Source organism: Populus trichocarpa, chromosome 15 (genome assembly GCF_000002775.5).
Source record: "Populus trichocarpa isolate Nisqually-1 chromosome 15, P.trichocarpa_v4.1, whole genome shotgun sequence".
NCBI classification, from domain to species: Eukaryota; Viridiplantae; Streptophyta; class Magnoliopsida; order Malpighiales; family Salicaceae; genus Populus; species Populus trichocarpa.
The window spans coordinates 12,339,357-12,360,847 of NC_037299.2; the positions used below are offsets into that span (position 1 = coordinate 12,339,357).

Sequence of the window (21,491 nt, forward strand, 5' to 3'; positions counted from 1 at the left end):
TCCGTTTCTGATTTAAAAAAAAACAGAGACAAAGTTGACCGAATAAAGAAAAACTTGACCGAATAAAGAAAAATCTACTGCGCCGCCAAAACATACTCTGTCCGAAACCCACTGACAGATCACCGATATACGAGTAGAGAGTAAAAATATCGGACAAGTCACCCCCGCGCTTATCGCTTCAAGATCCATCAATTATATTGGATTCCACTCACAATCCACAACAAATCGTCTCCCACGAAACTCGCAACAGCGACAACCCCCTTCGAAGTTCAAACGGCACGTCGTTTTAGCCTAAATTCGATAAAACTATAATTTTCTCAGTTAATATGTAGTTTCAAATAGGTTACTAAAGTTTCAATTGAAGTAAAATTACCCCCCAAACACCTCTAGTTTCTACTTATCATTATGCATAATCAAAAACAATTTATTAAAATACACACACACATATATATAGGATTTTCTTAAATTTGAATTTTGGATACTCCAATTGAAATATTTTGATACTTAAGGTACTGATTTCTTGTTTCATTAAAATGAAAACACAATTATTTCGTTTTCATTTTCAAGCAACAACTAATGGACTCAGCTCCGAAATCATGCAACCGCCGCCTCCTCCTCCTCCTCTAGCTCTCTCTCTCACCCTCGATTTCCTCGACAAAAAATCCAGCTCTCTCAAATTCCTCACTTCTCTAACAGACACAAAAAAATACTTACACCTATAAACATACGAATACATATAAATACAAAAAGAGATTCCTTGCACGCAAATGGATCGGAGGAGGACTGAAAGTCCGGTGTATGCACGGCAGTGGAGCAGCGATTCTCGTGGTTCAAGCGGTACGGGATCGTCATCGCCGGCGCGGATGTCACCGGCACACCCGAACTCACGGCTAGGTTCAAGCATGTCAACAATCAAGCGCACACAAAACGTTGCAGCTAAGGCCGCTGCACAGCGGCTAGCTCAGGTGATGGCGTCATCGCAGACGGCGGATGACGACGAAGACGACGACGATCTAGGGTTCCGATTCCCTGCTCCACCGAATCCGGTTTCTGCTTCGTCGGGGTTTAGTAGTGTAAACCATAGAGGGAGTAATAATGGTGTTTCGGTTATAAGACCTAATAGATCTCCGTCTCCTGCGGTAATTTCGAGCGCTTAATGGCTTGCAAGATGCGTTTTCAAAATTTAAAACAATAATTCGATTTGAATTTGAATTTCTTGATTGAAAGTGTTTATGAGAACTAGTGCTAGTTGTAGTTGCTATATTGATATACAGATCTCTGCTTGTAGTGGCAATTTCGATATTTAATGCTTTTATATGGATAATTAAGTGTCAATTACGCTCATTTTTAATTTCAATTATCAGATTTCAATTCTGTTAAAGTTGAGTTTGGAGATCATTTTTGGTTTTTTAGGTTATATATGTATTTATACGCGCACGCATGTGTGTTAGGGTTTGAATGATTTAGTCTAATTGGAGATTGGTAACTTTAATTAGCTAGGTCGGAACTTTATGGAGAATGTGCCTTCAGCTCGGTCTACATCAGCTGGAAGGTCATCAATGTCAGTTCGTACAGTGACAGTAGTGCCACCTAGCAAACAGTCACTAAGAACTCCCATTTCTATACCTCCCATCGATCCTCCATCCAGTAGGAGTAGAGATAATAAGAGGTCAGTGAACTTATTGGCTCTTAATGTAATTTTTCGTTTTCTTTTTCTTGCTTTTTGGCACCTGTAAGCTATAGGCTTAGCTTTTAATATTTTGTGTGAAGACTATGGATCTGCTTAATGAAGAGCTTATGGGTGTATAAGTTCATCCATTTATCAATTGGCAACTTGAGTGTGGACTTCTATTTGTTTGCACTGAATTAATGCTTTGCATCTGATTACTTGAATATCATCGCTGCCAATTACTGCAGGTTCACATCAGATATGGGACAGCTTAAGACTGATGCAGGAGATCAGCGTGAAGCATCAGCACTTCGTGATGAAGTATGTCATTCTGACCAATAGTTGATAACAGACATACAATGTCTTTTATTTTTTGAACGAAGCTATAGAATAGTTTGAACCAAGTTGTTTTGAAGCTAAAATGAGTTAAATTTTGCAGCTTGATATGCTACAAGAAGAAAATGAAGTTATACATGACAAGGTCTGCAATCACCCCCCAAAAATTAAATTTTTGTTATGCCCTTGTCCTTTGATGTTTTAACATTTATACCTGAGTTTTCAATGCAGCTTCGGAGTGCTGAAGAAAAACGTGAGGAGGCAGAGGCTAGAGCTAGGGAGCTCGAGAAACAGGCAAGTTTTATCATTTTAGCCTTTTGCTTTTTTATTTGTAATCTCTTGTTCAGTATGTTGACTTTGATTTAAGTTGCAAAGCAGTCTTAGTCTCTTATCAGTGTCAAGCATATGTTCTTGCTTTTGTCTTTTTCTGGACCAGTTTACAAAATTGTTTATATGCTTGGTTGACTGGAGAAAAAGACAGTACCCTTTGATGGGAAAAGGGAAAAAAGAAGAAAAAAAGAAATGGCTCTACAGTACAAAGGGGTGTTTTGAAGCACACCTAGAGAAGAGCACTGAAAAAAGCCATATTGAGTGAAGGTCTCACTCTACCAGTTCAGTTTGATGAGTTCCTAGGGGACTGTGTCTATTATCTAATTGGTGTGTGTGCTAGGAAAGCAAGCAAGCTGAGCTGTGCTCTTTCTGTTCAGTAACTCACAAGATAATATACTACTATTTCATTGCTGGTACTCGTTACAATTAAGAAGTCTAGAATATGTTTCAGGAAGTTTCTATGAAGCATGGATATTTTATTTCAGATGACATGTGGATTGGGCTTATCTGTGGAACGAGGGCTGTGCAGCTTTTAGGAAACATATCTAACATTCAAAATCTCATATGTACTGCATGACTTTGATTTTTTGACTGTATTTCCTTTTTCCTCATGTCTGAAACTTCTGTTAATCGCGTAACAATTGTGAACCAGTGTATACTGCTTTTTTTCTGAGCATGTAATTGAGTGCTTTAAGATCTGCATGGTTTTTATCTTGCAATATCCAGTTATATGCTTGTATACAACTCTTTATGTAGTCATTTATATGGCTATGGTTGTTGATCCAATTGCCTTCTCATGTCTGGCCGCTCTAGGTTATTTGCCATAAATTCATGTGAAGGTTATTCTTCATTTGTTCTCAAATTCAATATTCATGTGACACTGTTTAACATGCCTCAGCATGTTTGTAATTCACCACTTGATTCCTTTGGTTGCTGCAAATGCTCAAATTTGGTTGGTATTATAGCTTAAACCAGTTTGGTGGTTGAAAGCACCCTAAATTTTCCTGCTTGGTTGTGTTTTTGCCAATGATTTGGAGATCATTCCCTTTCTGATTCTCTATTAATAGGTTGCTGCTCTTGGTGAAGGTGTATCCTTAGAAGCTAAACTGTTGAGCCGGTAAGCCTGGTTGGTTTTGTCTGTTCTGCGGTTTATTTAATTTCCTGTTTCTGATTTTTTTTTCCCCTTTTAATCTTTAGGAAGGAAGCTGCATTGCGTCAAAGAGAGGTGAGTTTGGGTACTACATGCCAGTGGAGCAGATATGATTTTGACAGTGGAGTAGTTTTACTTGATTTTTGATTTCCCATGTTCTTCAGGAATGTAAACCTGTCGCTGGTCCATTGAGCCTTTTTTGAATACCTATTTTGATCTTTTTTTTGGGATTGGGATAACAGTATCAATTAAACCTACTGCTTTTATTGAAGTGCTCTCCTGCTTTTCTTGTCTTTTTTTGAGGGCTGCTGAATCTTTTTCTTTCCACAGTTTCTGTTTTATTACTGAGAAATTTCTTGCTGCAGGCTGCTCTTAAAGCTGCCAAACAATCGACAGATGGGAGAGATGCAGAAATTGCAACCCTTCGTACAGAACTTGAGGTAGGGTATGATAATTCTGCTATTTGGTGTTTGTTGTCATCGGTTACCTTGAGTTGTAAAGCATAACCTTGTTTTTCAAACCAGAACTTGAAAGATGAGGCTGCAGCAGCTGCTGAACAGCTCCAAGAAGCTGAATCTGAAACGAAATCTCTTCGCACGATGACACAAAGAATGATTTTGACTCAGGAAGAGATGGTGTGTACATTAAATTGAGGTTGATGTTTATATTTAGCCTTATAGACGTTAACTGTTTGCTGCACATATCATTTAGGAGGAGGTTGTCTTGAAGAGATGTTGGCTTGCGCGTTACTGGGGTTTAGCTGTACAACATGGTAATCAACTTGATATAATCTTTTCCTGCTTAAAAGGCAAAATGGTTGCATGCTTTGAATTACATGTATTTGTTTGTAAGGGCATATCCAGATGGCGTTGCATTAAGCTAGTTAGTTTAACACTGGATAGCAATCATACAAGACCTTTCTTAAACCTTTCTTTGTTAGTGGATTGTGGTTGTCATCACTCTATTGCCCACATCTTTGGTATGTACTAGGGGTGTGCATCTGTCTTGTTGGGTTTGGCCATATTTTGTATACAAGCTGACTTCTCGATTTTCTCCAAGATTATAATCCATACAAAACCTGAATGGGTTGGATGAGACAGGTTGGATAACCTTTCAATAATCATAGGTAGGTCAGGTTGGGTCAGATGATGTAGATGGATCAGATGCTTTAAACACTCCTAATATGTACATTATTGTTATTTTGGGTCTATTTGGTGTTCATCTGTGATCTATACACCATGACAGACCTGTTAGTCACTTGATGGTTATGCTTTCTATCCCGGGCACTATCCATCTCTTCATTCTTCAGGCTTGACTAAGAGCAAAAACATTAACATTATTGTTTCCTACACATGCCCAAGCTTTGAACCGAGTCCTTTGGTTACTGCTGAACTGCCTTTTCTTCTGTTTGTTCTATTCCTTCAGGGATTTGTGCAGATGTAGCAGTGTCTAAGCACGAGCATTGGTCTGCTCTAGCTCCTCTTCCATTTGAAGTTGTCATTTCTGCTGGACAAAAGGCTAAGGAGGAGTCAGATAGAGGTTAGTTTGCTTATTAGCTTATTTGCAGTTCTCTTTGTTTAATATTTTCATCACTTGCCATTCATTAGTCCTATAATCTATTATGTTGTATAAACGGAACAGGTGGTCGTGATTCAGATAGGAGTAAAATAGTTCGTGATTTGAGTGATCTTACTGGAGAAGGAAATATTGAGAGTATGCTTTCAGTTGAAATGGGATTGCGGGAATTAGCTTCTTTAAAGGTATTTTTCACAAACAAACTATTCTTTAACCTCATTGTCAGTTACTTAGTTTTATTTTCCTTGATGTACTTGTTTGTCAATTGCATTTTGTAAAACTATATATTTTGTAGTTTACGATGTGTTTGTTTCTTCATTTGACATGAATTTCAAGAATTGTTTGTGGTAATTTTTTTTACTGTCATGCACTTATGAAATAGTGTTCACGTACCAAATTTGCTCATTGAATAATTCTTGAACCTTATTGTCAGTTATTTTAGCTTCATTTTCTTTTATGTGCATATTTTTTGCTTGCATTTTCATCAGTTGGACGTGAATTTTAAGAATTGCTTGTAATGATATCTTTTACCTCTAGTACTTTTGAAATAATGTGCAATTTATTGAATTAATTTTTTTTTATTCTGTTAATGTCCCACCTCACCCTGTTTTAAGGTTGAGGATGCAGTTGTACTTGCTCTGGCTCAACACAGACGACCAAGTACGGTTCGACAAACCTTCTCAGGTATATTTTCCTCTGTCTTCTGCAGATTAGTTTGTGTACTAATCAATTGTGTTGGTTGAATTTCTCTGCTAATGGCATGTGTATGGCATTTCAATATAGTGCATTTCCTTTGTGTGGTATGAATTTTCCTAGCATTTTTTTTTAGTCTTTGTGATGAGTGTTATGATAGTCTTTTGATTTGGAATACAAAGATCCGGTATCCAATAAAAGTTGCTCTGAGTTTGCTGAAAGTTTTTACCCATCCTAGATCTAATTTTTGGACTCATGTTTGTTAATGTATGTTACCTTTTGAAGCAATTCTTATAAAAAAAAAATGATATCCTGGCGTTTATCTCTCCTCTCTTTTTTTCTTGGATTCCAGATTCGAGACCACCAGGTGATCCCAAGTTTACTGAGGCCATTGGTAAGTGGTGTAACTCATCTGTCAAATAAGTTGTGTTTCGTGAAATAAAATTTACAAGCCCCCCCTTGTTTTCACTGCAGAATTAAGTGAAGCAGAGGCAGACGATGTTCTTTTCAAAGAGGTCAGCTGCTGTCTTATTTGTCCTTTTATTTGTCGTTGCTGTATTTCATTTTTACAATTTTAGTCATGCTACAGGTCTTTGTTACAATACAAAGCCATCATATATTTTCTTCTGTCATCATGTGCATAGAGAGGAAAGATGTTCCTTCTCTCGTATACTGTACCTTTTCATGATCTCATCTTCTACATCTAGTTTAGTATTGCAACGCCATTGTAGGTCCGCATGCATGAGGTCTGTATTATACTTTTATTAGTTCGGATAAATTATTTCAGGCTAGAGTGGAATCCTAGACCTCAATCCATCAATGTATTTATGTCTTCCAACTGTTAAAGCATCCAAACTTGAAAGTTTAACCTAAGCCTAAAAGAATTCTAAATAAATATGATGTACTCTATAACCACCACTGACCGGTTTTATATGTTGGGATAACAACAACAACAACAACAACAATACCTACGAAACAATGTTGTGCTCTCAGGTCGTTTTCTTCCACAAGGCCATACCAAACTTTCCATAACCTATTTGGACACTCAATATTACCCTTTGGGATTAGGCCTTTCTAGACGTGTTTCCCTACATTTTAACTTTCTATTTGCTCTTCCATGCATGGGGTGAGCTAATAAATTATGGTCTTGGGCACACTTGAATTTGATAACCATCAAAACCATTTACCTAAATTCTCTTAAGTCTCTCTTATTTCTCATGTTTTCATTTCATGGAAGGCTGCCTTGTTTGTTTGTTCATTCTGAACTTTTTTAATATTATGTGCTCATAGCATTTGAAATGATCGAGTTTGCAAATATGTGGTTCATAATGAGCATGGCTAGCTTCTAGTTATCTGCTTATTGTGACATTTGGTTAGTACCAGAATTTATTTTTATGTTGATTAAAGAATGCTTCAATTTTTATGTGCAGGCTTGGCTAACTTATTATTGGAGAAGAGCCTTGGTTCATGGTGTGGAAGAGGATATTGCAGAAGACCGGCTTCAGTTTTGGATTAGCCGTAGTGAGCAGGCACCAACTTCACATGATGCTGTGGATGGTAATTTAAATGCTCTTATAACAAAATATAGCAAAAATTCTAGTAAACAGGCACTAATTATGTGCCTCTTTCTTTTCCTTTATGCTTTATTTAGTTATTTATGGTCCAAGGTATCATTTGCAAAAACCTATTTAAAAAACAGTCCTTGTGGTCCATTGATGACATATCTATATCCAAGAATGTTTTTCTTTTCTTTTTGCTTCAATCTCATTTACAATAGGACTATTGATGGGGATTAATTAAAGTAAAAGTGCTTTACATTATGCACGTGGTTGCTTGAGTTGGTAACTTGTTGGTATTTCAGATCCAATATTGCTTGAGTTGATAACTTGTAGGTATTTCAGATCCAATATTGATTGGGCCAGCTTACCTATTGTTCAAATAGTCAGTCATAAAGTCCCTCCACCATCCTGAATGACTTGGAAATCCTTGTGTTAATGGTTGTTATGAAATTGTAAAATGATGTGAAATAAATTTTTTTGTTAAATTATGTTATATATATATATATATATATATATATATATATATATCTTATGTTGGAAGACTTGGTAGTGCAATCTTATCTACATTTTGCCTCAATGATGTTTTCACATGGTGTCCTTGTGGCAGTTGAGCGAGGCGTAGTGGAGCTAAGGAAGTTGAGCATAGAGCAACAGCTATGGGAAGCATCTCGGAGAGAAATTGACCAGTCTTCTTTTGCCCCAGTTGCTAACCATAAACGCACAGATTCAGAGCTCTCTTCGTAACGGTTTGCAGTTTAAATAGCCACATTCTTTCCTTCCATTCTCTCTTGTAAGTTGTTGGTGTCAATTTTAATACATGCAATTTTCATTTTTGTATATATTTTTCTTCTCCACATTCAATTATCGCTACAAATCCCCTTCAAACTCTTACACAACAGAATTTGTGTAGATGAGTCAAGTGTGTGAAATTAGGGATTCCTTTACTACTTAAATTTTGTATTTATGCCATTCATATGAAAAAGGCAAAAACCGTTGTTTAATGTCACTTTGCGCATCTACATGGAAATATTAATTCAATAAACTGTTCAGTATACGGTAATTAAATTTTTTTCCCTGTTCATCTAATTCGTTTGAAAATTTTCAGAATGTATCATCTTCAAATTTCACGAGGCCTTTACCTGCAGGGTTTCCCTCTACAAAGGCATAGATCTTGCCCATGGGTCCCCGCTGATTTTTCTCCTTATGTAGAGCATAGGGCAGCAACTTTGCGAGTGTAATAGAGAGTAGGCTTGTATTTTACTGGGCAGGTTCTTCCATTTATTCTGCCAATTTTATTTTGGCCCAAGATGAAACAAGGTGCCGGTCCTAAAAAATCAGCAAGTTTCCTGCCGATTAAATATGATTTGGCATCAAAATTGTTTGTGGTGACCTTTTCAGTTTCTTTTCTTTTTCTACTTTGTCAGCCCAAGGTCTATAACGGGCCTAATGGCTCCCACGTTGCCACAAGACCTTTTGTATATATTGTCGAGGGGTGTTCATAAAAATATATATAGTTGGTCAAGTTTGGGTTTGTAATTGTATCTAATTTAATTTTTAATATTTTTACAAATTGTAAATCTGATTTATTTAATTTTTTTGAGACTCAAAGTTTAGCTAAGTTTTTCGTGAATATTACAAATATTCATGAGTTGGTTTATTTTCATGGGTTTATATTTAAAGATGAATTTACAGCATGGACTGTAGCTATAATGATATTTATCTTGCATCATTATTAAATTCTAGTCATGTTCTTTTTCTCTTTAAATAAAAGACAAGTTTTTATTTTGTTATGTTAAATTTTTTTAATAAGAAATCTATTAACAAAAACTTTGGAGTTGAAACATAAATAGAAACAAAAACTTAATTTATAAATTATCAAAACTAAAGATAAAAAGAGTATAGGCTATATGGGTTGGGTTGATTGAGTCTTAAAAATCTTAACTCGTTAACTGACTCATAATATCTGTTTTATAGATTTTTTGATCCACTATAATATCAATATTATCTAAGTTTTATCAGGAAGATAATGCATGAGCTAATGTTTTTTAAAAACCTAAAATTGTCTTAAACTCTTAATATAGGGCAAGTAGTATTCATTTAATAAGACAAGGGCAGAATCGAAACTTACCTTACACTCCTATAAATTAATGGGCAGAAGACTTAAAAAAAAAAAAGAAATAAAAAAGAAGTTGATGAGCTTTTCGTCGCTGCGTAACAATAAATTAACACGGAAAGGAGCTCAGTGAAAAGAGGAAGCAAAGAAAGAAAGGGAAAAGGTGAACCTTTGCTGCACAGTGAAAAGAGGAAGCAAAGAAAGAAAGGGAAAAGGTGACCCTTCGCTGCTTTCATTGCAAGAGTTTGAGGGTCAACGTAACCACTCTTCGCAGTCACACTTTCCAACTCTGTTTTAGCCAACCTCTGATTGTTGGTGTCGATTACTGTGGTAGGATTTTCTCTTGAAATTGCGTCTTAAACAAACACATTTGGGGTGGGGATGATGAAGAAAAATTCCTATAAATCACCGATAGAAATGATGATGCTCTGGTTAAAATCTCATTAACTTGGGTCCATTTCTTTCAAACTGGACAGCAACATAGCAATGCCAGCCATCATACAAGGGATGGGATTTTGTCATGTTTCTGTTTGTTTGTCTCCAAAACGAGTTTCCTTCCCTTCTTATCTCCAGTAGTGCCCCACGCTCTATAGCTTTTCCTAAGAGGGGTCCAAACTCCAGGCATCATAGTATTTGTGTTCGAGATTTCTCAATGCCAGCCAGTCTCATCTTCCCTAGGTTATCTTGTTTGTGTAGTTGCGATTGGTACACAAGTTGCATAAAGCACTGGTCTTTTGCCCATTATTGTAGGCACTCCATGACTAGCATCGATTACCCTTCTCTATAGCCATGATATGCGACACATAACAGTACTGGTGTGGTGGTGAATTTTAGACCATAGGCTAAACTCATTTATTGATATAATTAAGAGAGTGAGGACCCATTAGAAGCTATAATGACATGTTTTGGAGCTATGATGATGAACATGTGGTGTGTTTGGAGTCGACCAACCTTTGTATCTAAGAAGAAAACTTCTTTTTTTCTCCTAAAAAAACAAAAAGGATGGAGACCTCATTAATATAAAGTCCTAATCGTGTACAAGTACAAAAAGAACATGTGAAAATAGCAGTAGGAGAAAGCAAAGACTGGGGACTGGGGAGTGTATGCTTGTGCTAACTGAACTTTTTGGAAGAAACATCATGTTAAAGGACCAGTTCCCATCTTCACAAATCACTCTCATCATTGAGATCCATGAGTTTTTAGACATTGAGATTATATAATCTAAGAAAATGCAGGACTTTGAAACAACCAATGGTTCTGGTTTGATGAAGTGCTACCACCAAGATGCTTTTACTTACGGGGAATGTATCAATTTTTTGAAATACCAAAACAGGATCATGCATGTGAACATCTCCTAAGTCTTCTCAACACTAGAGAACTAGATTTAGTATTGTACTTGTAGCTCAAGAAAAGTAGATCGATCGAGCCATTTTCTGGAAAAACAAAAAAGAAACTGTCAAGGCTGATAAGTCCTGCCAATGCCTTGAAAATACTGCCATACTATTCTCTCTGGACTTTCTTGAGAAAGTGGTAAATATTGTTCAGTTCCACTTATTTTCTGAGAATCGAAAAGTAATCCAGGAAAGCCACTTTCTAAGGGAACATACCCTATCTTTTTACGATAGTTTAGAAGGATACAGGATACTTTTGTGGATGCCTACTTGCCTGGTCAGTATAGCACTGATGAAAAACGAAACCAAAACAAAGTTGACTGTAATTTGTGTGAGAGAGTTCAAGGATCCAATCTTTAAAGCAGAAGAGATTCCATACTCTCTTTTCCTTTTCAAAATGCCAACCATATGTACTGACTCAGCCCTAGTAGTAAGCACTAGTACAACTCTCTCTAGTTATTTGAGTCTCTCTCACATCTCTTTCAACCACACCATTTTCAGGCCTGCAGGCAAAAAGCTAGAGACGTAATGATACTATAAAACAAGCCTAGTTATTTATTATTTAATACCCCACCCTCGACTCTATGTCCTACACTGGACAGCATTTTAAACAGGCCATTCTCTTGGAACACTTTGTCTCCAAGTCATTTTCACTTTCTGAAATTATGCACTCTCAAACATGGAAATCCATGGCAATGGCTGCACTAGTGGTTCAGCTGAGCATTTCCATGGGTGTAGATTCTTCTTTACCTCATCCTGATAAGATTGCCAGGCTTCCCGGACAACCCCATGTGGGGTTCCAACAATTTTCAGGTTATGTCACTGTGGATAATAACAAGCATAGAGCTCTTTTCTATTACTTTGTTGAAGCAGAAATAGATCCAGAATCCAAGCCCTTGGTTCTCTGGTTGAACGGAGGTTTGTTGCTACTCACTTTGCTTCACATTCAAGGCTAGACAAATGAATCAAATGACTAATGTGCAATGTTTAGAAAGAAAATTGAGCTACATTCTTTGATTTGAAAATGGGAGTTGTAAATTGATGTGCCATATCTGTATTTTGTAGGGCCTGGCTGTTCTTCTCTGGGATTAGGGGCATTCTCTGAGAATGGACCTTTTAGGCCAGAGGGAAGAGTTCTGATTAGAAATGAGCATAGCTGGAATAGAGGTACACTAACACAGTCTCCTCTTTGGTTCTCTCTCTTGAAAATTCAAACATGATCATAGAGTTGAAGAACATTTTCATGTCCAAAATGTATTGCAGAAGCAAATATGTTATATTTGGAGACACCAGTAGGCGTGGGGTTTTCTTATGCTACAAATAGCTCCTCTTTTGTAGCAGTAGATGATGAGGCAACAGGTACAGTCCATCAACTTTAACTTCAAAATTTCTCTCATTCCTTTTGTTGAGTGGCACGAATGAACTCATTGTCACGGAAGCTTTATCGCCAAACTGTAGCCTAGAGTATCAATCTCTAAGATAGAAGTATAGGCCGCATCTCTTAACAGAAAAAACAATTTTCCTCCTTTTTATTTTCAGTTTTTTTTCTCTTTTCCAAGTTTTTCTTAATTTTTAATAAAAAACCAGAAAATATATCTATTATCATAACATTTTTCCAAATCAAAAAACTAAAAAAATGTGTTAGTATTAAACCATTTTTCATTTAGATAAAATGAAAATCATGTTGAAATCAAACCTATTTTCTATGATATTCTTTACATTTTGACTTACATAAATATTTTTTTCCTCATCTTAAGGATATGGCACATTTAAATTGAATTAATTAAAATAAAATATTAATTTTCACTATTTTCATATCTATTAATAATAAAGTTTGACACCCATTAATAATATTAATTAAGATACAATAAATTTTTAATTTAACAATTATTATAATCCTTTCAAAGTTGATTTCTATAACCAAACTCATTTGTTGTTGTTGAGACATATTTGTTTGAATATCTTCTTGCACCGCATTAGTATTATAAACAATGAGAAATTCCAATCTTTTTTTTATCATATTTTATAAATAATCGATCAACTCTATGTTGTATTAAAATAAAATTATTTAAAATTGTAACAAGCAATTGAAATTAATTTTTATTTCCGTAGTGGAAAACTTAGAATAACATTTAAGATATTAAACCTAGCATTCAATACACCAAATTAAACACATTTTAATTATCATAATGATGAATGTCCGTAGGTAAAAGATTCATACTTACTTCTTATTCTTCCACTCCGAGTACAAAATTCATTAAGATGATACCGTACATATAAATTAACCAAACTTAGGACAATATGCACAAAAAATTCCTTTTAGGACATCCATGTTTAATGGAAAGTAATATATACTTGGAAGTATTGGTTGAAAATCCAACTAGATGTAATAAGAGTTTTTGTATGAAGCAACATGTTATTCAAGATTTATGTGATACGTTCTGAAATTTTAAGAAATGAGTTAATACATTTTTTATTTTTCACTTAAAAGAAAAAACTGGAAAAAAAAATGAAAATAAAAAATATATATTTTTTATCATTACTGGTAATGATAGGTTTTTTGGCTTTAGTTTGTTGAGATGCATTATTAATCTCCTTGAAGTATTATTATTAGCTTTATAAAGCACTCTATAGTGTTGTGCTATCCATAGTTATTAGACTTGGACCGGTTTAGGGAACGTTTGGGAACACGGCTGCGGCTGCGTTCCCAAAAATTTTGAAATTTTTTTTTTACTAAAATTTAATATGATTTGTATGTTTTGGATCGTTTTGATGTGCTGATGTCAAAAATGATTTTTAAAAAATAAAAAAACATCATTGGCATGCATTTTGGCATGAAAAGTTATTTGAAAAGCACCCGCAACCACACTGCCAAACACGCTCTTAGTAGGTTGATTTGGTGGTTGGATTGGTCCGGGTAAGATAAAAAACCAGGCAAAACCTGATTGAGATCTTTTTTTTTAAAATGTGTTTTTCTCCTAGCTAGAGACCCCTCTTTTTTTATATTTTTTAGTTGGTTATTAACCATTTTCAAAGTTTACTATATAAATACTAGTTTTATTTTTTAAATGTTGGATTTGAAGCCCTTTAGTATATATACTCTATGTTCACAGGAAAAAAAATTATTTTTTCGATGTGAAATTTGAAACCCTTTAGTATATATACTCTATATTCACAGGAAAAAAAGTTATGTTTTTTCAATGTAGAATAAAAAACATTTTTGGTTTAAATACTTCAACTTAAAAGAATAACATATTAACATAGTATTTTTTCAATGTGGAATACAAAACCTTTTGAAATAATCTTTTAAACTCCATTATTTATAACATGTATAGCCTATATTCATATGGATTGTTTCTTAATTTTTTTTCATATGAAATATTAAAATTTCAAATATTTTTTTTAATTTTTCCGGATTGACCCTGATCTATACAATCCCGGACCCGCCTTCTTGATCGGGTCAACCTCCGGGTCTGATAACTATGGTGCTATCTTCTGAAGCTGCTTTTACTTTTGCTTTCTTAAGCCAGGGACAATCTTTTGTTCTTGCAAGGCTGGTTCCACAAGTTCCCTCGATACAGGAGCACAGATTTGTTTATAGCAGGGGAAAGTTATGCAGGTACTATATGCTCTTGTGTGCACCAATTTCCATCTCTTTTAATTCAACTATAAACAGCAAACATTTTTACTATTACTGCGCCTCATCTTTCTCATCGATTCCAGGCCACTATATTCCTCAACTTGCAAAGCTTATGATTGAAGTTAACAAGAAGGAGAAGTTATTCAATTTGAAAGGAATTGCAGTAAGGACTCTTACATCACATTTGTGTGACAAAGAGATTGTAACCTTTTTCCAGAATTGAACTAGTTGAAAAGTGTTGACAATTGAGCCAATCAAGTAGGATTGCACATGTGATAAGTCCTTTCTGTGACAGAATTTTTTTTTTTTCCATTGCAGCTAGGTAATCCTGTTCTAGATTTTGCTACAGACTTGAATTCAAGGGCTGAGTACTTCTGGTCTCATGGATTGATATCAGACTCAACATATAAAATGTTCACTTCAGCTTGTAACTATTCAAGATATGTGAGCGAATATTATAGAGACTCGGTTTCATCTATTTGTTCAATAGTTATGAAACAGGTTAACACAGAAACCAGTAGGTTTGTGGACAAATATGATGTTACCCTTGATGTTTGTGTTTCATCAGTCTTCTCACAATCAAAGTTTATAAGTCCTAAGGTAAGTCTTCTCAGCAAAATCAATCTCCTATTTCCCCTTGCCTGCATTATTGTCAGGTGTGCCTGAAAATTTCTGCTCCTAATTTTCCTTTGATAGCAAGTATCTGAGAGGATTGATGTTTGTATAGAAGACGAAACCGTGAATTATCTGAATCGGAAGGATGTCCGGAGGGCTCTCCATGCTCGGCTTATTGGAGTTCGCAGATGGGAAGTTTGCAGCAAGTAATTGCAAATATGGTTTGCAATAGCCATGCCTTGAATTATTCACATTCCATATATTGCAAATATGGTCCTATAAATCTTTCTTTGTCTTCAACTGAAATCACTACTTTTTCAAATGCAGCATTCTAGATTATGAGTTTCTTAACATAGAGAAACCAACATTCAATATTGTTGGATCACTTATCAAGGCTGAAATTCCAGTTCTCGTTTACAGGTAAAAGAACACTAAAAAGTTCTTGAATAAGATTAGTGAGTGTTCAAGTTTATAATAAGCATTTAAATCTTACAGTGGAGATCAAGATTCTGTTATTCCGTTGACCGGTAGCCGCACGCTTGTCCATAGGGTAGCAAAAGAGCTGGGACTCAACACGACCGTCCCTTACAGAGTTTGGTTTGCAGGAAAGCAGGTAAATTCTTGTCAATAGGCAGCTTGCTAAGTGAGCTTTCTTTGAGCAATCATATCAGAATACTTATTTCATACTTCCTTTCAGGTTGGTGGTTGGACTCAGGTTTATGGTAACATCCTCTCATTTGCTACCATCAGAGGCGCTTCTCATGAAGCTCCATTCTCACAGCCTGAAAGATCACTGATGTTATTTACTTTCTTTGAGCAATCATATCAGAATACTTATTTCATACTTCCTTTCAGTTGGTGGTTTGACTCAGGTTTATGGTAACATCCTCTCATTTGCTACCATCAGAGGCGCTTCTCATGAAGCTCCATTCTCACAGCCTGAAAGATCACTGATGTTATTTAAGTCGTTCCTGGAAGGTAAACACTTACCTGAAGTTTTCTGATGAGCTACTAATTAAGGTACTAAATGTTCAGACTCCAAAGTGATAATATTGAGATTGCATGTATACATGTGATGTGACTATTAATTCACGGCAGCATTGTTTGTTCCTGCCAAAGAAACTTAAGCATCCATTAGTTTGTAAATCTGGTTTTCTCAATGCAAAATATCTTTGTTGGAGAAATTTTGTAAGAAGTGTGTTCAGAGAAAGAACGTGAATACCTTCCCATTCTCACCATGGATGATCAGAGTTGGCTGCGACGGAGTATACTGAGTAATAACCACTAACCAGCCTTGCTTGCATGAATCATTCTGCTGTAAACTGGCAACGGAAGAAACTTCAAAGTAATTTGAACAATTCTTCTGTAAATTGATATGAATGATCATTCATATCAGTTGTTGCATAGCAATGTTCAACGGCAATGAAAGGGAGATTTTGGATTCAAATTCCATTGATGTATACAAAAACATAAAATATTTTACTGAAAAAATTCGTGTAACATGAGTTTGAATCTGATGTGAGACAGAGAAATCTCCTACCTCAGTATTTCTCAAGGATTTTGAAGAAGTGAGGTGCTGTTAACAGTCATATGGACAAAGTACAGTTTATTTATCTTTCTTGTGATAAAAAAGATATGTATATCTTGAGAAATACATGGGTTCAAATCCTATCAATATGCACAAGCATTTTGAGTATTTGCAGTGTTGCTAGTCATTATTCATTTAGACAAAAAAAAAAAAAATACCACTGCAATCTTAATCTTCTGTTATGATCACTAATTAATTCAGAAGAGCAACAGAGGTTCTTGCTGCCATTTCAAGAATAATTGTTCCCTTTTGTTCTTGAATGCCAACAAAAAACCATATGTGAGTGGAGAAAAAAGGAGTGAAAATTAAGTTCTGAACTGGAAGCGAAAGTAATTATCTCCACCTAAATTTGTTTACTTCTGTGTTTTTTTCCTCACAAGAATAAAAATTGCCTTTCTTTCATTTTCTTTTCTTCACAATTTTCGCCCTGTATTCAAATCAGGACCTCCTTACTCTCAGTAAAAAAACAATTGTTTTCCAATTGCAAGATGGTGTATCTTTAATTTGTTTTAACTTGTTATCAATTGGGGCTCCTCAATTGAACGCTCACAGACTCGAGATTATCCTGTTCGAGAGCTTCATTGCAGATGGAATCCTAAATACAATAGTGTGTCTTTCGTTGAGTAGAAGTTGAAGATCAGTTAGTGATTAAAAAGACTTTATGACGAACAAAATTAAATTGTTGTCTTTACAACACAACCTTTAGTTGCTAACCTGCCTGTTTACAAACATTATGCAACTGTTTTGAACACAATGACAGTTCTGGTGATCAAGCATTCAAACGCAGGTAATGCTGCAATCGGCAAATGCAATTTTGTTATCCAGATGCCATTCATGGATGTTGTCCAGGTCAAAAAGGGGGCAACAAGGGAAAGAAGCTCATCACTTACGGCATGCCAATGGATAAAACTGATGCACTTGCATGTAGCCTGTTGTTTTCAGATGAAGCTCCTCTACTAATACACTGGAAACAACTAAAGGAAGCCATATATCCTGACCACATGTATATGGCCATGCCCATAAGCCTTTGTAGGCGAAGAAGACAACCTTGCCAACACTTTTCCATTTTAGATATTCTTAGGCCAAAACTTTTTGGTTGAAGAAGAAGAGACAGGGAGGAAAAGAAGCGACATAAGTTAGGGTTTGGTCGCTTTTAGAAAATAATTCTCAATACCAATTAAGATTGAAAATCTCTCCTTTTTATCATTTTTTATGTATTAAATTTTAAATTCAAAAAAGATTTCAAACATTCTAACCATAATTAAATAACATGTTATTAAATCTCGATTGGAAGCTTAACAATATCTACCTCCTGATCGAATACCAACCATTCCAACAATACGGGGTCATACACATAATTAAGAGCTAGTACAAATCCCACATCAATTAGGAGGTACATTTGATTTTTCCCAGAAAACTAAATCTGACATGACCGAAGCTTCCACCAGATTCGGAACGCGATTGCTCAAGTGTTTGTGATCTCTCCTCCATGATCATATTTTGACAATACCTCGAAAATTATACCCACCATCTACCACCAGATTATGGCCAGTCACGAACTCAGAATCCTCAGAAGCAAGAAACAACACAGCATCCGCTACATGCTTCGCTTTCAACACCCCTTTCAAGCAGTAATGCGGCTCAAAAGCCTTCTCCGCCTCCTCCACTCCCATGTTCATTTTCTTGCACGCCAGAGGTGTTGCCACCGGCCCTGGAGACACACAATTCACACGTATCCCATGCTCACTCAATTGATAACTTGCGCATTTCATCAACGCTAGCACCCCACTCTTGGACATGATATAGTCTGTATGCATGCCCCTTGCAAGATTTGCAATGACACTTGCTGTGCAAATGATGCTGCCCTTTATACCTCCTTCCACCATAGCACGCGCCGCGTGCTTTAGGCATGCTGCTACGCCACGAACGTTTATTACGAAGAGTTTGTCGTATGAGTCCAGGTCGAAGTCTAGAACAGTTTGCTTACCAAAGCTCATGATGCCTGCATTGCAGAATACGATATCAAGCTGACCATATAGTTGAACAGTAGATTCTACAAGGGATTTGACCTGGTTTTCATCGGTTACGTCGCAGTGGATGTAAGTGGATCTGTTGGTTCCGATGGATTCTGCGAGCTTCTGGCCTTTTTCATCTTGGATATCAGCGATCACCACTCCTCGGGCGCCATTCTCAACAAAGGCAAGCACTGTAGCCTCGCCAATGCCACTGGCACCTCCGGTGACGATGGCAACCTTATCTTGAACTTTGCTCTTGCAAGGTTTGGCGTTCGCCATTGTAGCCAAAATGAAACTGACCGTTGCAATAATATCTTGAACACGAGAGCTCCAAATTAAGTCTGTTTATCTCGAGAAAAGTGTAGATAGAATATAGATGACTCCCAGCTGTGAAACCAGCTAGGCAAGCAATAATTTGGTCCAACTTGCAGCTAATTGGTGTCAATTAGTGCCACTTCCAACATAAATTGGTGTTAATTAGTGACACTTGCAGCAGTTGCAGCACTAATTGGTGTCTTTTAGTGCCACGTGCAGCATTAATTAGTCCCACTTGTCTTTTGCAAGACAAAGGCAAGGTGCTTGCCAATTAAATATTCAATGCATTCAAGTCTTAATACACACCACCACAAGATAGGAAAAAAAAAAAGAGTAAGAGAAGAAAAGTAATCCATAAAAATACAAGAAAAGAATAAGTGAGATGTTTTTTTTTATAACAGAGAGATTTTAGTTTTTTTCTATTAATAGAGAGAGGTTGTCATTTTCACATTACTTGTTAAAATACTTCTATACTTGCCTGTGAACATAGCCAAATTGGACGAATCACGTAAATTCTTATATATCTCATTTTTTATTTTATCATATCCCTTGCCTTTTATCTTGTTGGGTTTGCATACCAGTATTCTAACACTAGCTACCATTGGGACCAGTATATTTATTAACCCTATTGAGTTTTGTCTTATTTTTGCACCCAATTTATTTTGATTTATATATACCCTATTTATTCTTACTTGTCTGCTCTATCATGGTTATAAAAAAAAATTCAAAACAATACTGGATATATAAAGACTATTTTAATGTGTTTTTATATATAAAAAATTCAAATTGTGAATTAAAAAGTCTATACAAGCATTTCATTTAATAAATTGATAACAATCTATGTAAATAAATGAAAAAACATTTGTTAACAATAACAAAAAAAAGAAATCGAAAAAATTAAGAGATGAATGTGTATCAAGATATTCAATCACACAAAATGAGATATTTAATTAATTATGTTTACTGAACTTGTCTATTTAAATCAATAAAAAATAATAGAAATGCAAATGAAACTGATTGAATAAACTCACACCCCAAAAAATATTACGTAAGGCTGAACATATCAGAAATATTATTTAAAAATAAATATTTTTTATTTTAAGAAATAAAGTTTATTTGTATAAAAAAAATTATAGATGAATTAGAATAATATCTTGAAAAATAAAACACAAAAAAAAAAATTTAAAAATATATGTATTCAAAAAAGGCATACAAACTCGTGACCTGAATCATGAGACCAAGATAAACCTATAAAAAATAAATTGAAGATAATTATAAAACCAATATTAAAAAAAAACTAATGCAGAACGATAAGATCGTACGAAGTTGATTCCCCAACAAATCAAATATTGAAAGATGAAACCAGGAAAAAAAAATTAATTACACAAAAGATCTAAAAAATTTAATTAAAAAATGAGGGTGAAAAATAAAAAAAATAATTAGAGGGAAAACAAAAATTTTCAGTTGGAGGGTTAAATTGAATTGAAAAATATCTTTAACAAAAGAAAAAATAATTCAAAAGAATGATGGTCAAATTGTAAAAAATAGAGCAACAAAAACTTTGAATGAAGATGAAAATGAAAGTTAAAAAAACTTTAACAAAAAGGCCAAAGAAAAAAATTAAAAATAAAAAAAAACATAAAAAATAGAGGACAACCATTTACTTTATATTGCAGGAGAGAGAGAAAAGAAAAGGAAAAAAAATAACAATCTGACTACCATATATCGTTGCGTGCGACACCATGTAGAAGAGGACACAATAGTTCATTCCAAAGAGCTTACAGAAGGCCAGGTTTTGTCATCAGGTGACATCGAACGCACTGTCTAAATAGCACAGACGCCACCCACTACGTAGATGAGTGATTAACACGCGCCAACAGCTTTCTTGATTAGAAAATTAAAAGGTCAACATGAAAATATCAAAACACCCCTATAACCTTAGTAATTACCCAAAAACTTGTGTGAAAGTACAAAAATACCCTAGAAAGCAAGCCTTATTTTTTTGTCTTTTCTAAAGTGAAATTCATATTTTAATTGTACATGAAGAAGTTAAAAACCAAAAAAACTCTTGTCCATTTTTTTTTTAAATCCTGGAGTAAAGAAGTATTTTTATTGTTTAAACATTTATAAAAAGTAAAAAAAACATTTATAAAAAGTAAAAAAAATCCTTATTCAACAACTTTAAATTTCATTGACTTCGGGGATAAAGTATATTTTTACTGTGCAAAAAATAAAAAAAACTTATAAACCCTTGAACAATATTTTAATAACTAATGAGCCAATGCCAAAGACCAAAGCACCCCCACAACCGAGGCTTTTATTTTTATTTTTCCACCCAAGGGGAAAATAATTATTTTATTAAAGCAATCTACAATAATTTGTGTTTACTACTACCCTACCCTATATATTTTGTTAAATTTTAAATAAAAATAGTCAAGCTAGAGGTTTTTTCCTTCTTATACTGGTATCTGTTTTTACTGTTATGATTAAATTATTAGTTAT

The 21,491-nt window shown here is 35.0% G+C and overlaps 3 protein-coding genes across 6 annotated transcripts; 2 read left to right on the forward strand and 1 right to left on the reverse strand.

Moving 5' to 3' along the window:
• Positions 1 to 529: 529 nt before the first annotated feature.
• LOC7456638 (coiled-coil domain-containing protein SCD2) lies at positions 530 to 8,969 on the forward strand. 4 transcript variants are annotated; one of them, XM_024586745.2, is made up of 18 exons: positions 530 to 1,139; positions 1,497 to 1,669; positions 1,918 to 1,990; positions 2,109 to 2,150; positions 2,237 to 2,299; positions 3,403 to 3,452; positions 3,533 to 3,560; positions 3,851 to 3,925; positions 4,010 to 4,120; positions 4,197 to 4,257; positions 4,911 to 5,024; positions 5,127 to 5,245; positions 5,675 to 5,744; positions 6,106 to 6,147; positions 6,228 to 6,268; positions 7,184 to 7,310; positions 7,920 to 8,102; positions 8,418 to 8,969. In XM_024586745.2, the coding sequence occupies exons 1-17, from the start codon at positions 768 to 770 to the stop codon at positions 8,054 to 8,056; spliced, it is 1,698 nt and encodes a 565-aa protein (XP_024442513.2). In that variant the 5' UTR covers positions 530 to 767; the 3' UTR covers positions 8,057 to 8,102; positions 8,418 to 8,969. The 4 variants fall into 4 exon arrangements, with proteins under 4 accessions (XP_024442513.2, XP_024442514.2, XP_052303575.1 ...); XM_024586746.2 differs by having other exon boundaries at positions 8,458 to 8,969; XM_052447615.1 differs by having other exon boundaries at positions 531 to 1,139; positions 7,920 to 8,969.
• A 2,310-nt stretch (positions 8,970 to 11,279) lies between these two features.
• LOC7456640 (serine carboxypeptidase-like 45) lies at positions 11,280 to 16,255 on the forward strand. Its single transcript, XM_052447422.1, has 11 exons — positions 11,280 to 11,734; positions 11,882 to 11,983; positions 12,080 to 12,175; positions 14,343 to 14,435; positions 14,540 to 14,619; positions 14,775 to 15,056; positions 15,153 to 15,277; positions 15,399 to 15,491; positions 15,567 to 15,684; positions 15,769 to 15,786; positions 15,944 to 16,255. Exons 1-11 carry the CDS (start codon positions 11,401 to 11,403, stop codon positions 16,073 to 16,075), a joined length of 1,473 nt encoding a protein of 490 aa, XP_052303382.1. The 5' UTR covers positions 11,280 to 11,400; the 3' UTR covers positions 16,076 to 16,255.
• A 1,653-nt stretch (positions 16,256 to 17,908) lies between these two features.
• LOC7456641 ((-)-isopiperitenol/(-)-carveol dehydrogenase, mitochondrial) lies at positions 17,909 to 19,089 on the reverse strand. Its single transcript, XM_002322262.4, has one exon. It carries the CDS (start codon positions 18,951 to 18,953, stop codon positions 18,153 to 18,155), a length of 801 nt encoding a protein of 266 aa, XP_002322298.1. The 5' UTR covers positions 18,954 to 19,089; the 3' UTR covers positions 17,909 to 18,152.
• Positions 19,090 to 21,491: the final 2,402 nt, after the last annotated feature.

Excerpts from the sequence above, each read along its gene's own strand:
- LOC7456638 (XM_024586745.2), top strand. The coding sequence starts at position 768 with ATGGATCGGAGGAGGACTGAAAGTCCGGTGTATGCACGGCAGTGGAGC. Across the intron at positions 2,300-3,402 it reads CTAGGGAGCTCGAGAAACAG|GTTGCTGCTCTTGGTGAAGG; the intron begins GCAAGTTTTATC and ends CTCTATTAATAG. Across the intron at positions 7,311-7,919 it reads TTCACATGATGCTGTGGATG|TTGAGCGAGGCGTAGTGGAG; the intron begins GTAATTTAAATG and ends TCCTTGTGGCAG.
- LOC7456640 (XM_052447422.1), top strand. The coding sequence starts at position 11,401 with ATGTCCTACACTGGACAGCATTTTAAACAGGCCATTCTCTTGGAACAC. Across the intron at positions 14,436-14,539 it reads AGCAGGGGAAAGTTATGCAG|GCCACTATATTCCTCAACTT; the intron begins GTACTATATGCT and ends CATCGATTCCAG. Across the intron at positions 15,492-15,566 it reads ATTCCAGTTCTCGTTTACAG|TGGAGATCAAGATTCTGTTA; the intron begins GTAAAAGAACAC and ends TAAATCTTACAG.
- LOC7456641 (XM_002322262.4), bottom strand. The coding sequence starts at position 18,953 with ATGGCGAACGCCAAACCTTGCAAGAGCAAAGTTCAAGATAAGGTTGCC.